This window comes from Pleurodeles waltl, chromosome 1_1 (assembly GCF_031143425.1).
Source record: "Pleurodeles waltl isolate 20211129_DDA chromosome 1_1, aPleWal1.hap1.20221129, whole genome shotgun sequence".
Taxonomy (NCBI): domain Eukaryota; kingdom Metazoa; phylum Chordata; class Amphibia; order Caudata; family Salamandridae; genus Pleurodeles; species Pleurodeles waltl.
The window spans coordinates 827,815,163-827,831,140 of record NC_090436.1 but is presented as its reverse complement, the minus strand read 5'-3'; the positions used below and the strand labels follow the sequence as shown (position 1 = coordinate 827,831,140).

The window sequence follows — 15,978 nt, the reverse complement described above, 5'->3', positions numbered from 1 at the left end:
AGTTTTTTTTTTTTAAGTGTAGCCCGTTTTCCTTAAAGGAAAACGAGCTGCACTTAAAAAAAAAAACGAAACCTTTAGTTTCGGTATTTTTTCAGGGCAGGGAGTGATCCCTTGGACCACTCCCTGCCCTGAAAAAATATTTGTGGGTCCATTCACAAAGTGGAAGGGGTCCTATGGGGACCCCTTCCAATTTGCGAGTGGGTTACCATCCACTTCAAGTGGATGGTAACTGCGACTCCATTTGCGACCGCATATGCGGTCGCAAATGGAATTGCATTCCACTCCGAATCGCAAATAGGAAGGGAACACCCCTTCCTATTTGCGATTCTGAAATGCATATTGCGAGTCGGTCCCGACTCGCAATATGCATTTCTGAATAGCAAAGAGTCTTTTGCGCCTCGCAAACAGCGATTTTCGCCGTTTGCGAGGCGCAAACCCTTTGCTACATCTGGCCCTTATTTTTCTAAATGAAAGCCCCTAAATTGGGGAGTAGTTTAAGGGTTATTGCTATTGCCTTTATTATTCAACCTCCAGATGGCACTCTTGTTCCAGCTTCTATAATTTAGTGGACTCCTTGTCCTCATGTATGCAGATGATATCCAGATCCTTTTTGTGGTGGATGGTGAGTCAGGAAGGAAGCTGCGGTTCTGGAGAACTGCTTCGCCAAGGTTCATCAATGGATGGGACAAAATCATATAACGCTTATTGGTTAAAAACCAGAGATCTATGCTGCCTTTTGCCATTCTATTGCTTGGAGCCAGGTTTCCTAGTCTTCTACTTTGGGCCAAAAAACAATCTTCGTCGATTGTGTAAAAAAATCTAGGGGTCAAAATGGATGCTGCATTTACATTGACTGAACAAACAGACTAAATTACCTAAAAGTGTTTTTTTCCACAGAGGCATTTAGAAGATAATCTCTCATATGTTTTCAGTTCAACAAATGGGGTCTAATTGTCAGTGCATTTATTTCTTCAAGATAGGACTATTAGGACTTCCAACCAAAGCTGTTAAGATTTACAAAATGCATCTGCCAGACTGTTATTAAATATTAGAAAATTGAATTCCATCTAAGGAGTACAACCTAAGCTCCAATGGCTGTAAATTAAGCAGTTAGCAGAATTAGTTCTGAATGCCCTTTACGGAGCAAAACAGAGCCTTCTAACAAGGCAGTTATCTTTTCACTCCCCGAAACGCAATCTGAGATCAAAACAGGCGTTTCTGTAAATGTACCTAGATTTCGAAGCTCAACTGTGGGGGGCAGATCTTTCTCAGTAGTTGCTGTAAACCGATGTAACACCATTCCATTTCAAATGATGACCAAAATGTCATTATTGAAATTTAGAAAACTGATCCGGACTTGGCTGTTCGTTGAATAGGATTTGGCTTATTTGTGCATTTTCAGCTGTTAAATTCACATCTGTGGATTTCTCCAGCTCTAAGGGACCTGCAGGTGTTTAATAAAGCTTCTCGAAAACCATAAATAAATGCTGCCTATTCGCAATTTGGAAGGAAGGCTTAAAACATGTCCCTTCCAATTGATAATTGTTATTTTGAAAACCATTTTGCAACTCAAAAAAGCTTTTCCGAACCGCAAAATGGATCTAGTAAATAGGTAAAAGAGATTTAGCAGTTGCAAACCCTGAAATGCAGCCATCAAAGGATTTGCGACTGCTAAATCATTCAAGAACACTGGAATGCTCAGAGCTCCATTGAAGAAAATGGAGCAGCGGTGGCCTATGTAAACTGTTATAGACCCGCTGCTCTCAACATCTTGGTGTTCTAATCCACAGACTCTGCCTTTCTCTTTCCCCTGCCTCTGCAAATATGTGGAGTGGTCAAGGGAAAGCAAAAGGCGAAGGCTGTGCTGTAAACCACATCAGGGCCTCCCCCCTCCTCCTATATCTCACAGAATCACCTGAGGCTTGGAAGGAAGGAGGGGAATGCTGCTCGGCTCCTAGATCTCCCTAGCTAAGCTGAGCCGGGGGGGACCGGGGGCTGACTTCAGCCTTGTTTCACAGCTCTTGCTGTGTATGTCCAACAGCTAACAGCCCTGGCCCTGCACGTGGCTGTTAGCAGTTCAACAATCACAGCAACAGCTGTGAATCAAAGTCTTTGGAGTCTCGGGGATTTCAACCCCTTCGAGCTCCGAGGGACCCATGTTTTTATAATTAGGACATTCTGCGCTCAATGGGCGGAATGTTCTAATAGTCATATAGCCCACCGTAGCAGGCTACACTGGCCACTAAATGGCTGCTCCTTTGTTAAAGGCCCTCGGCTCGGGCCTCTAATGCTGGAGAGGGCATTTACTGGCCAGTATAGCCCACTACAGAGGGCTATAAGCTATATAGTACACCTGGGCAAGATGTCTAAATGAATTTCTTCCCAATTTTACCCGTAAAATGGCCACTCCCTTGCTGCTTTGACATTCTATGTTGTGCCATTACACTTTACCACAGAGCAGAAATTGAACAATTCGGTAAAGCTTGTCTAAAGAAATGTTTTTGCTGGTGGTGGCAGAGCCCTTCTATATATATTATGAACATCTGAGCTATAAGAATCAATGGTTGTTGATAAAGAACAAATGAATGTGGAAAAGAGGAATGAGGTGCCAGAAGATGAGGCAAACAAGTCCTCTAAATCATTATAGGTTTTACACAACCGAGTGGTGTGTCGGAGGCATACTAAATCTGTCAATCCCATCCCATATAGTGTTTTTGGGAGAAAAAAAATCAATTTCTAAAGGATAATTTACTCATTTTTAACGACCTTGCTTACTTTGTGGCTAGAACGTTCATTTCCAATTACCTTAGTTGCTTTGTCCTAGAGTGCAGAAATACATATCTAACAATATAGATTGAACAGATCAAGAAAAAAATGTTTATCCAGAATACAACTAATCTTGGTACATGTTGATCTGAAAATGTCCCGGACGGGACTTACTAATGTTATGTTATGAGGACTTATAGAGCGCATGGCTACCCAAATGCCTCCCAGCGCTAATGGCACTGGCATGATAAATTAACACAATATTTGTATCTAACAGAAGTTCCATACATCCCACAAGAAAATCATCAACCTTGATAATTCCTCCTGAATGTCAGATTAACACATATATGTTAAGATATGGAATTAAATAGCTAAAACTCAATGTTGTGTTCTACAGAAAACTCACTCTGATCAAGAGAATTAAAATCACATTTAGAAGTTTCATGTTACAATGATGAAATATTCACAGAAACGAGGTTTTCATAATGATGAATTTAGAAATGGTGAAAATGTGAAAAAATGAGATGTGTTTGCACCACTAACTCCATTCCATTTATTCTAAAAACTGTTTCTCCCTTTTCAATTTTTTTAATAATTTGATATCATGACTTTTATCATGAAAGTTCACAGTAGAAGTGTAGTTGCACTTGCATACTTGCTGAACACATGGGATTAATATTAATTTTAATACTACACAACACATTACCCCAACACAAAACATTAATTGAATGCAGTATGAGCTAAAAATCAACCCTAAAGCAATTTTTCAGTTCCTATTGTTTGACCTTATTGATCAGGAATTTTAAAATAAAACAATTCATCATATTTAAAAAATCTATTTTATTTTAATACAAGATCTTTCAAAATGGTGTTTACATATAGCAACCAATACCATATGTATCATAAAATCATATCACTGAAACCTAAAAAAGCCCTGAGTTAGTAATCTTGTAGCCAAGTCGACGAACGAGAGTGCTCTGAGTTTTTCCTATGAAGCTGTGAAATACTTAAAACAGTTCAGTACTATATACAAACATTGTTTGTGCAGCGCTGGATGTAAGGAACATCTTTGCTGCTTCGTTGAATTCAGAATATATTGTTCAATATTCAATTTCATTGAAGTCCTCTGAATATCCCGATGAAATGTACGTCACAGATTCTCTCATTTCTGTGAAAGAAAGATGAAACAATAGAGGACAAATAGTTTATTGCTCAAGAAATAAACGTGTTGCAAATAATCCGTTCTGGAAAGCTCATTAAGCATTTCTCATCAATAGTGATATAGCTACATATACGTTAATAGCCCACCTTCCCAAATACATAGTGTTGCATGTAAACATGCACCTACCTTCACAGGGGCCATTTCGAAACACGACGTCATCTATAGCAATATCACTTCTTATTGACACTCCCCGAATAGCTTCAAAAATAATCTGCAAAACGAGGTTCATATCTATTAGTAGGATTTACAGAGAGTTGTGTTAAGGCAAACTAGAAAGCAAATGGTTGAAAGAAATAAAACATACTGGCAGCTGTAGAAATAACGCAATAGTAAAACAAGAGATACATCGTTGGCGCGTGAATGTCCCCTGTATGGTGTGCCCTGAGTGCCCAACTGTGAGTATCTGATATTCTGTTTTTTTATTTTTGTCCGTAGCCTCATGCTAACTTAATGTGTACACAGAGGCCTAGGACTGTCCCTTGACTTGGATGAGGTCGTGGGTCTGTCCTGTAAGTTGGATGGATGCCCCAAGTGTGCCTTCATTACATTGCCAGTGGTCATTCTCTGTCATGTAGAGCTGTGGTGGCAGAATACTGTGTTTTATGAATCCATAGTTGTAGCCAGAATGTTTTGTCTATGTCACCAGAGTGGACGTTTACTGTCTCAGTCATATAAAATTCAGCTCCTATGCCCTAACCCAGACCCTGGTGCTAACATCCCAAACCTATGTTGTGCATGTTTGTTTATGTGGCCTGTATGGTGGCTGCATAGTGTGTATGAGTAACACAGAGCAAAGAGGGGCATATGGGATCTATTTTAGATGTCCCTGGCCTGGTCTTCTGCACAAGATGATGGTGAGCTTGTTTTCAAAGACAGTGGAAGTGTATTCTGACACTCCTGAAGCTGGATGAAGGAGACGTAGACAATTACGTGAGAAGAGAGGCCCCTCTAATAAATAAATGTAGCATTTGCTGAGAGAAGCTGCTGTCTTTCCCCTGACTAATTTTCAGTATGGTTGAACCAGTTGAAGAAAGATCACGATGCTTGCTTCTAATATGGGTGCCTAAGGATGGAGACTACCCTGCTGTAAGAAGCATTACTATATAAGAGGGCTGAATCAGGAGAGCAGGCTGGAAAGAACACTTGAAAGGAAAACCATCATAATAGTGCAGGGAGTGGATCAACACATCCTGCCTGCTTTGACTATATCATGTGGGACCCACTAACCCACTTGTTCCTGTTCCAAGTCGTCTGTGATCAACAAAATAAGTGCTCCACAGAGTATTCACAGGATGTTTGTGCAACCAGAGATGGTGTCTGCCTGACAGCCAACTTCCCAGGGGTGAGGGGCATCATCTGAAGTCTTGCCTTGCTGGATGTAGTTGCAAATCTGAGGAGGGGAAATCTAAGGGGGGAAGGTAGGGTCACATACTGAGGCATAATAGCCCCAGCATCACTTCCATGGACTGCACTCATTTGATATTGTGAGTGTTGTGCTTAGTTTGCAATAAAGAGCTTTTTTTTTATAAAGTAAAGCACCATTGTTCCGCTGTTGACTTCTGAGCTTGAGCTCTCCCATGCTTCCTCACTGAGAAGCCTGTGGCTGCTTGCCATCGCTAACACTGAGACTCAAGTGCTTTAGGGTTATACTTTGCACAGTTTACAGAGCCATACAGGGATAAAAGCCAGGACATCAGAGGTAAATTACCCCAGCCCCATGGAGGAAGTCCAGCAGAAACTGCCTGCTCTGTGGCTCACTGAATAGGGCATGACATACATTCCTTACATAAGAGGATTTTTGTGATATTTGTGCTTAGGTACTGTAAGCCTAGTAGCGATGGATGCATACTGAGAGGTAGTGGTTGTTATCCAGTATTAGGAATGTTGCCCTGTGAGCTAAAGGGACAATTACTTTCTAGTATTTGCTATGATGCGAAAGAAGATTATTGCCTCTTGTCCTTGTACCTAGATCGGGATATGCATGCTGATCTTGAGTTGTTTGATTTACAAAACTTCAAGAACTTCAACCATGGTGTGAACCATGGTATCTTTCAAAAAAGGATTAACAGCAGCAAGAGGCAACTGTTAATGTTCCTCACGGTTCTTCACTTAGGTGTCTTGTGTCAAACAAATGCACATTTCCTAATGTTACTACTTATGTGGATCAAAATAAGAATATAGGGCCAGATGTAGGAAAGGAATTGCAACTCGCAAACGGCAAAAACTGCAGTTTGCGAGTTGCAAATCACATTTTCCTATGCAGAAATGCATTCTGCGAGTCGGACCGACTCGCAAAATGCATTTCAGAATCGCAAATAGGAAGGGGTGTTCCCTTCCTATTTGCGATTCCTAGTGGTATGCAATACCATTTGCGACCGCATATGCGGTCGCAAATGGTGTTGCAGTTACCATCCACTTCAAGTGGATGGTAACCCACTCGCAAATTGGAAGGGGTCCCCATGGGACCCCTTCCAGTTTGTGACTGGACCCAAAAACATTTTTTCAGGGCAGGGAGTGGTCCAAGAGACCACTCCCTGCCCTGAAAAAATACCGAAACTAAAGGTTTCGGTTTTCTTTTTAAGTGCAGCTCGTTTTCCTTTAAGGAAAACGGGCTACACTTAAAAAAAAAAAAACTGCTTTATTTAAAGCAGTCACGAACACGGAGGTCTGCTGACTACAGCAGGCCTCCATGTTTGCGAGTGCCCATAGTCGGTATGGGGCCGCAATTTGCGACCCACCTCATGAATATTCATGAGGTGGGTCATTGCGACCCCATACCGACTTGCAGACGGTGTCTGAGACACCGTTCTGCATAACATTTTGCGACTTGCAAACAGCGAGTCGCAATGACTCGCTATTTGCAAGTCGCAAAATGTTATTTTGCTACATCTGGCCCATAATCTTGGAGGATGGTTGGCATGGCAGGCCATTCTTCAAAGACTATTGCTACAATAAATATCCCTTAAATTCCTCCCTGTGGATCCATCTGTAGATTTTCACTGTTTGAGTAGAATGCTGAACTATTCCACAGAAAAAGAGTTAAGAGATGAGCCCACATACTGCTGGTCAAAGAGATATTATTACATGGTCTTTATTTAATGGATGTCAGCATGTCTAAACAGAATGTATTAAACATGAACCTTTATAACATTACATTTCTCAAATATGGTTTTTGTCAGTAAATTTCTGTTTTAGTAGCCATGTCCATATCACCCTTAAGTCTTACTACCAATTCATTATGCTCAATCAAATTTAAGAAATAGAAGTTGTGGAGCCAGGCATCCGTTCTGTCCCTTCTTTTTGACTGACATTAGCTAATTACTTCCCATAGCTTTCACACAATAAGTCTATGATGCTCTTTTTCAGCAAGTACATTTGGATATTGTAAACATATCGACACACATGTCTGTTGCATAATATCAGCCAATGTGATAAACGGTCCTTCCATTGACTCCTTTAAGTTTCCGCTATTCAAGGCGGTCACTATCCCCATAACATCCTTCATCTGTGCTGTTTCTACCGTTTACCCAAGAAATGCCTCACCACCTTTCCCAATGATCTTCTTGCCCTACCCAGCACATACTTTGTATCTCAAAACATGCCTTATTAGAAGGGGATGTGAACAATTGGACCAATGATTGCTCTGACATTTATAGCCAAAGAATAATTAAAAAAATGGATAACCTTGACTTTTCCCAATTGGTTAATGGTCAAACATATTCTGGTAGTCATTGTCTTGATCTGCTCTTCTCTACTTTCCCTAAGCTGCTCATGTGGGAAGGGCACTCCAGATCTCCTGTTCTAGCTATAGCTTAATCAGGTTTTCATGGAAAACAAGTTCTTCAGTTAACAAAACAGAACTGTTGTCTGGGTATCCGTGACCTCGTGGAGGATCCTGAACAATACGTGATCTTCCAATTTCTCTCAATAGCTTCTGAACATCTGAGATCCCCACTCAGATTCAACCAATGCGTCCTATCCCACCTACAGAAGAAGGAACCCCCCACCCCCATTTCCAAATGACAGAGCAGCAAATGGTTCACTAAGAACCTGAGCCATCAGCAATGCTGGTGCAGTGCACAAGAGAGATGTTGGAACAAATCAAGACTGACTTCTGATTGTACTGCATGCAGAGTACATTCCAGAGGCTACAAAATAACCTTGTCTGAAAGTATTTCCAGGTCTACATCTCAGATGCCGACAAATTGACTAAAGTACCTTTCTGTGTTTTCAGAGAACTGGTGACCCCTTAACCATAGCTCAAGCCCTCATGAGCCCTTAAAAACCGTGTGACCTTCTTCAATGGCAATATCAAATATCATTAGGGGTGCATTTCTTCTTCCTTGCTGCAGCCTGAGGATTCATTCCCTTCAGAACCTTCCTGTCCCACCCCTATTCTTGTAGAGTTCAACCAAACCAGCAAAAATGAAGTTTGAATGCTGGTTAAAATCGTTAAGAAATCATTCCCATTCTAAGTTGCTTGTAACAGTAACAGCAAAAAAGTCAACATGGACCCCTGTGAATTGCTTCCACGAATCACCAAGCCAATGTATACCTCCCATACCAGTGGACACTTTCCTCAGACCCTTATCTTCTCTCCAGCTATAGGTCTATCTACAACCAACCCTGTATTGTCAAGGCCCTTCAAACTGTGGTTCTCTCATCTGAAAGCACAGAACCTCAGTGAGTTTTAGTCAGTCTTCATATCTCAGAAACTATCCTACTAAATGTCATTTAAGAACAACTCAACTCCTGGGACCTAGGTGTACCCTCTGTATTAATTCTTGTGAACCTTTCTGAGACATTCAATACCATTATCCACCATATACTCATTGATGGGTTTATCTGACAGCTGGCATCAATAGAAATGAATATATCTTGGGTCCCCCATCCTTCGAAACTATTCTCATAGGGTTAAATTGAGCCTATTCTATTCCAGATTCACAGAAATTACTTGGGCAGTCCCACGAGGCTCAGCACTATCTTCATGCTATTTAACTTCTATGTCGCCCCTCTCACTATGATCCTTAACTCCTGTGACCCAGGATGTCATACATACGCTGATGATACCCAGCTTCATATTGAGCTTGATGACAACTCTGGCAACTCTCTGAAGTTTTGCACTGCTTATCGCAGGCTCTAAAATGGATGCAGAAAATACTGGTTATGGCTGAATGTTGAGAAAATCAAAATACTGCCACTCGGTCTGTTACAACGACCCATCTGCCATTTCTTGGCATAGGTGCTTGGGAATTGTCTCCAAGCTAGTGGAAAATGCCCACAGCTTGTGTGTTTTGTTTGACAGCAGATTTAACTTCCTACCTCTAGTAAATGCTGTCTCAAAATCTGCCTTCTACTATCCACTCCTACACATCACCTAGAAAATCTCCATCATGCAGTGGAGATCACCTTTCTGATTATCAACTTCTTCTACACTGGCCACTCGACAAATCTATTTCTAAGCTGTAATGGGTCCAAAGACTCACTAGCCATATTTTGGTTGGTCTGAATCGCTACTATTGCATCTCACCTGAGAGAGATCCTCCACTGCTCCCATTGAAGGAATTAACTCATTTCAAGTCCCTGTGGTTCGTCCAGAAAGCAGGATGCAGCTGACCTAAGCTGTTCCTCCTTTTTCTTCCTTCCAGAAACCTAAGAACTGCCAACAACAAATTACTGTCCATTTGATCGTACTGATACAAGATGTTTGGCAGTAGGAACCTTCATGTGCATGGAACATCCCTATGTAATTTTATCCCAATGCGTTAAAGATTGGGTCCTGACATCATCAGATTCGGAAGACTGAAAAAACCCTATTATTCAGGAATTTGTATGATTAGTCTTCTGTATTGCCTCTTTCTGTACCAGACATGGACTGTTTAGATAACTAAAACCAGACATCGCCACCTTCTATGGTCACCTTTCTGACTTTTATATGCCTATAAGCCTTTACCATCTATTATCATTAGTTTTCAATTTATTTGGTTTAGGATTATTGGCAGCCATCACGTTGGCACACTCAGTTTCTAACCGCTGTACCTAAAGCAAAGCGCTATGTGCTACCTTCGGTGGGCAGCAGCACTTAACTAAAACCTGAAATATATAAATACATAAATAAAATCATCGATATTTTTTTTTTTTAAAGAAGATTCAGGTTCTGTTTTACGTACAAGGTAAAAATTAAGTCTGAGGTCCACTTCAATCTTCAAGAAACTCTGCCCACAATCTCACATCAGTAGCTACTTTAAAAAGTGGATAGGCTGTTTAACATCACGGTGACACACCTTTGGCAAAAAGGATTGGGCCATTTTCTGTCTGCTTTCTTTTCTGATATTTGCCTCTACACCTCCTTTTTGCCAAGGAACGTCCAGCTTCTATAATATCTATACAATAGCCCTTGCTCTAGTAGTTACTGTGTCCTATTGGAGCACTCAAAAGGGACTACAGAGAATTGAAAGCATTTTGACGTTCTTCACCCCTCACCAGCCTCATCATGAACTTGTGTAACCTCGATGTAGGTACACATTTTTATCTCTGTGCCTATGTCCAGATCTGTCACAGTCTGTAATATTAATCACCCCATGTGCCTTGGCACTGCCTTAATCCAGCCCTCAGTTATTTTCTCCCACTTATACAAAGAGGTAAAAGTGGAGTTTGTCTTCAGTAACTGTTTTTCTGAGATTGCACGTAAAGGATGTAGTCACTGTGATTAGCATGTGTTGCTTATGAACAACTGCTTTACCTGAGGAACAACAAAATAGTTCTGAAGTGTGAATGCATAACAGAGACCGAAGCAAGTGCCTAGTCATAGGACCAGAAAAGTACAATTTACCCTATGACCCTTGACCTTTCAAAGCGTATTCTTGGACAAGAGCTGGCTGAAGGTCAACGGATGTTCACCGAGTGTGTTCACAAATCCCGAAAGTAACTCAAGGTGCACACTAGGACCATGGTGTGAGGCGTAAGTGGCTGCCTTTACCTGGTGATGCTTATCACACTCGTACTCTATAAGTCCTCGCAGCCACGTAATGCTCTGCTCTCCTCTCCGTCGCCACAGCAGGGTCTCCTTATTATCTCCACCCTCCTTTCTCAAATACACGTTCAGCAGTCCGGTCCCAGTTCCATACATGTGGTAGAAAAATGACAAGCACTGCTTGCCAGTGATGGCGCGGAGGGATTTTGAAACGAGGCGTGACTTGTGTCCATACACCATGTTTGAGGCCTCTATGTACATGTAGTACCCTGAGGGAAACAGATGAAATGAAAAGTATTTAAAATAAGTATACCTTGGTTTTCAAAAATTAAAAACCATAATGGGTGAACGATACAAAATGACTGAAACCATTGCTAATTATACTGCTCAGTGCACACATAGGACAATTTTTGACTTATTGGAGCATGTATAGAGCAGCTTCCCATCAAATGCAGTTGTAGGGTGGTCAACAGCACCGAAAAGTAGCTGAAAAAACCGATATACAAGAACTGCGCTTCAAAAATAACTACAATTTGAGTAAAAAGATATTACCATGCACATCGAATTTGCGTTTGCACACTTTATTTTACATTTTTCCAAGAGGGCTCAGGTTTTACTTTAAAAAATGAATGCTCTTCACCACTGCATGTCCCCGAAATGATACGATACAGTTGCTACAAATGTGCCCATTTTAATCTCAATACATTAAATAACGGAAGTGCTGAAAAACATTGGACATTCTTCTAAAAAAAAGTTGGACCCGTGGGTTTATATCTTTATTCGGAAATAACAGAAGATACCAGCACTACTCACACGAGGCAAAGACACAAGAAGTTTCCCAGCAGTAGTTCAGTAATTATTCTGTGAATACTAAGGCCCTCATTCTGACCTTGGCGGTCGGCGGAGAGGCGGCGGTCGGACCGCGAACAGACCGGCGGTATTAAAAATGGCATTCTGACCCTGGCGGGAACCGCCAACACAGCCCGCCAACTTAACACTCCGACCGCCACAGCGGTACAAACAAACAGCGCGGCGGTTCCCGCCAACAGCCCGGCGGCAGACAAAGTACCGCCCACCCTATTACGACCCACCAATCTGCCACCTTTTCCGGGGCGGGAGCACCGCCGATAAGAACACGGCGGAAACAGACTACGAACGGGAAAACGCTCACCTCTACGCACTCCACGCGAGATTCCGGCAGTATGGAGCCAGAGTTGCAGGTCATCCCCGCACTCCTATTCCTGCTCATATACCAGGAGCACGCCCGGCGGCGCGGAAGACATCGGTGAGTACTGCACCTACGACACAGGGGAGGGAAAAGATTACCGGCACACACCCACCCACCCACACCCACTACAACACACACATCAATGCATTCCCACAGATCACTGTCACAACCCACAAACCACCCCCCTCCGAAATAATGCAAAGACCAAAAGAAGAGATCATAAACGGGCAGATATATTGAAATATGGACACCAGTAATCAAAATAAATTAATAAACTATGTACAAAATATATACAGCTACTAAATGTAGTCCAACCACTGTCCGTGGATCACAGGGGTCCTGTGCAAAGGGGCAAGGCCCAGTCCCACGACAAGAACTCCACGGAGAGAACACTGCAGGGGCATCAGAAAGAAAATAGGACAGGCACCTCAGGGGGAAGGGAAGGGGGGGCACCTCAGCCACTTGAGTACACGACGCCAGATCCACCAGGGGACTCCATGACCACTGGCCCATCCTGGGGAGTGCAAAGCCACAGTCCATACAGTCCATACAGTGGGTGGCCTGCCCACTGGGCCATCCTGGGGAGAGCAAAGCCACAGTCCATACAGTCCATACAGTGGGTGGCCTGCCCACTGGGCCATCCTGGGGAGAGCAAAGCCACAGTCCATACAGTCCATACAGTGGGTGGCCTGCCCACTGGGCCATCCTGGGGAGAGCAAAGCCACAGTCCATACAGTCCATACAGTGGGTGGCCTGCCCACTGGGCCATCCTGGGGAGAGCAAAGCCACAGTCCATACAGTCCATACAGTGGGTGGCCTGCCCACTGGGCCATCCTGGGGAGAGCAAAGCCACAGTCCATACAGTCCATACAGTGGGTGGCCTGCCCACTGGGCCATCCTGGGGAGAGCAAAGCCACAGTCCATACAGTCCATACAGTGGGTGGCCTGCCCACTGGGCCATCCTGGGGAGAGCAAAGCCACAGTCCATACAGTCCATACAGTGGGTGGCCTGCCCACTGGGCCATCCTGGGGAGAGCAAAGCCACAGTCCATACAGTCCATAACAGACCCCACTGCCACTGGAGGGGGCAAGTTGGCCAGAGGACATCCTGCAGCCCTGCCCGAGATAGATCCTGCCCTGCCACGTCTGCCAAAGGGCCAGCGGTTCTTGCCCTGAAGGGCCCAGTTCAGCGGTTCTGGAGACAGCGGGGCCCAGTTCAGCGGTTCTTGCCTTGAAGGGCCCAGTTCAGCGGTTCTTGAGACGGCGGGGCCCAGTTCAGCCGTTCTTGAGACGGCGGGGCCCAGTTCAGCGGTTCTTGCCTTGAAGGGCCCAGTTCAGCGGTTCTTGAGACGGCGGGGCCCAGTTCAGCGGTTCTTGCCTTGAAGGGCCCAGTTCAGCGGTTCTTGAGACGGCGGGGCCCAGTTCAGCGATCCTTGCCCTGAAGGGCCCAGTTCAGCGGTTCTTGAGACGGCGGGGCCCAGTTCAGCCGTTCTTGAGACGGCGGGGCCCAGTTCAGCGGTTCTTGCCTTGAAGGGCCCAGTTCAGCGGTTCTTGAGACGGCGGGGCCCAGTTCAGCGGTTCTTGCCTTGAAGGGCCCAGTTCAGCGGTTCTTGAGACGGCGGGGCCCAGTTCAGCGGTTCTTGAGACGGCGGGGCCCAGTTCAGCGGTTCTTGCCTTGAAGGGCCCAGTTCAGCGGTTCTTGAGACGGCGGGGCCCAGTTCAGCGGTTCTTGAGACGGCGGGGCCCAGTTCAGCGGTTCTTGAGACGGCGGGGCCCAGTTCAGCGGTTCTTGAGACGGCGGGGCCCAGTTCAGCGGTTCTTGAGACGGCGGGGCCCAGTTCAGCGGTTCTTGCCTTGAAGGGCCCAGTTCAGCGGTTCTTGAGACGGCGGGGCCCAGTTCAGCGGTTCTTGCCTTGAAGGGCCCAGTTCAGCGGTTCTTGAGACGGCGGGGCCCAGTTCAGCGGTTCTTGCCTTGAAGGGCCCAGTTCAGCGGGTCTTGAGACGGCGGACGGTCTATGGCCAACTGCTAATTGCCTGGTGGTGCCCTCCTGGGCAGCGGGGATGGTGCTCCTTCACTGCCCACCTGGGCTGTGGGTGGTGGGGCCCTCCTGGCCAGCTGGGCTGGGTCCTCCCTGGGCAGCGGCTATGGGGGTTGTGGGCTCCTCCTGGGCAGCAGGCCTGCTGCCTGACCTCTCCAACTTGCTGCCCTTGCCCTCCTTAGTCGTCGGCCTGTGGCCCTTGCCTCCCTTTGGAGCTGTGGCTGGTGACTGTCTCTGGGTGGTGTCCGGGGGGGATGTAGAAGGCGGGCTCCTGCGGCGCCCCTTCCGCCTTCTGCTCCTCTTCCCAGGGGGTGGGCTGGCTGTCCCCTTGCTGCTGGGCGAAGACCCAGACATGCGGGCTGGCGGGCTCCAATACCCCTGCACCCTTGTCAAGGGGGCTGCAGGGCTGGTGGTGGCTGAGGTGCTCTTCTTACCCCGACGAGAAGGAGGGGGGGGCTCAGGGTCAGGAAAGAAGTTAGTAGTGGCGAGGAAGAGCTTCTTGGGACAATGGAGAGTGGTAGGTACAGTGGGAATGGGAGTGGAGGGAGAGGATGTGGTTGTAGGTGAGTCACGTTTGCTGTCTTTGGGTGCAGGTGCAGGAGGGATAGGCTGTCGTGAGGTGGATGGCTGTTGGGTGGGTGGGTGGCTGCGTTTGTGTGGTGTGGAAGAGGGGGTGACAGACACAGTGGGAGAGGACACAGGGGACGTGTAAATGGCAGTGGGGGTGGTGACTGCACGTGTGCGGACTGGAGTGGAGGGTGTGCTGGTGATGGAAACACTGGCTGATGGTGAGGTGAATGGAGGTGTGAGTGTAGACGTCACAGGGAGGGAGGAGGGAGACGAGGAGGTGGGGGTCACAGAGGTGGTAGTGACTGTTGGCATGTCTGCATCGGAATGTTGCGTGTGTGAATGTCTGCGTGATCTGTGGTGCTTATGTTTGGATGAGCTTCTCTTGGGTGTTGAGGTGTGTGCAGGCTGGTCTGATGGTGTGGGTGGGACAGGCAGAGGAACAGGAGACTGGGAGGAGGGAGTTAGTAGAGGCAGGCAGGAGACAGGGACAATGGCTGCCGTCAGTGCTGAGGCCAGAGCCTGGAACGATCGCTGATGGGCAGCCTGACCCGAATGAATGCCCTCCAGGTACGCATTGCTGCGATGAACCTCCCTCTCCACCCCCTGGATGGCATTCAAAAGGGTAGTCTGCCCAACAATGAGCGTTCGGAGGAGGTCAATGACCTCCTCACTGAGGGCAGCGGGGGTAACAGGGGCAGGGCCTGAGGTGCCTGGGGCGAAGGAGATGCCCGGCTTCCTGGCAGAGCGGGCACGGGGCGAACGCGGAGGGGCTGCTGGGAGGGCGGAGATGGTGCGCTGGGTGGCGGCTGTACCTGTAATGGCGGGGGGCACGGATGGTGCCACCCCCGCAAGGGAGCCCCCTTCCGAGGACGTGTCCGTGTCGCTGCAGGCTCCAGTCGTCCCCGTCGTGGAGCTCCCCTCGCCCTCCGTCTCACTGGTCCAGTCTGACTCTGTGGCATGGCCCTCCTGGGCCATGTGAGATGCAGCTCCCTCCTGCCCCGATGCCACTTCTCCTCCGCCTGATGATGCTGATGCACACAAGCACAGAAAGACAAACAAAAAGGGGGGGGGAGAGAGAAATAAAGGGATATTGAGTACATGGATCTCCGGTACAGTTAGCGGACATGACAGACACAGATGCCCCCTGCACTAAGTTGCGCACTTGGGGTACGCTACGCAT

General features: G+C 46.2%; 1 protein-coding gene across 1 annotated transcript in view; it reads right to left on the bottom strand.

The window, feature by feature from the left end:
* Positions 1-3,586: 3,586 nt before the first annotated feature.
* The window catches only part of MAMDC2 (MAM domain containing 2), a 480,378-nt gene continuing 467,986 nt past the window's right edge, over positions 3,587-15,978 (bottom strand). The window contains exons 12-14 of the mRNA XM_069228830.1: positions 10,968-11,230; positions 4,115-4,199; positions 3,587-3,934 (exon numbers count right to left, since the gene is read on the bottom strand). Coding sequence (XP_069084931.1) covers positions 3,867-3,934; positions 4,115-4,199; positions 10,968-11,230 — 416 coding nt within the window. The 3' untranslated portion in view covers positions 3,587-3,866. The remainder of the gene's footprint in view (positions 3,935-4,114; positions 4,200-10,967; positions 11,231-15,978) is intronic.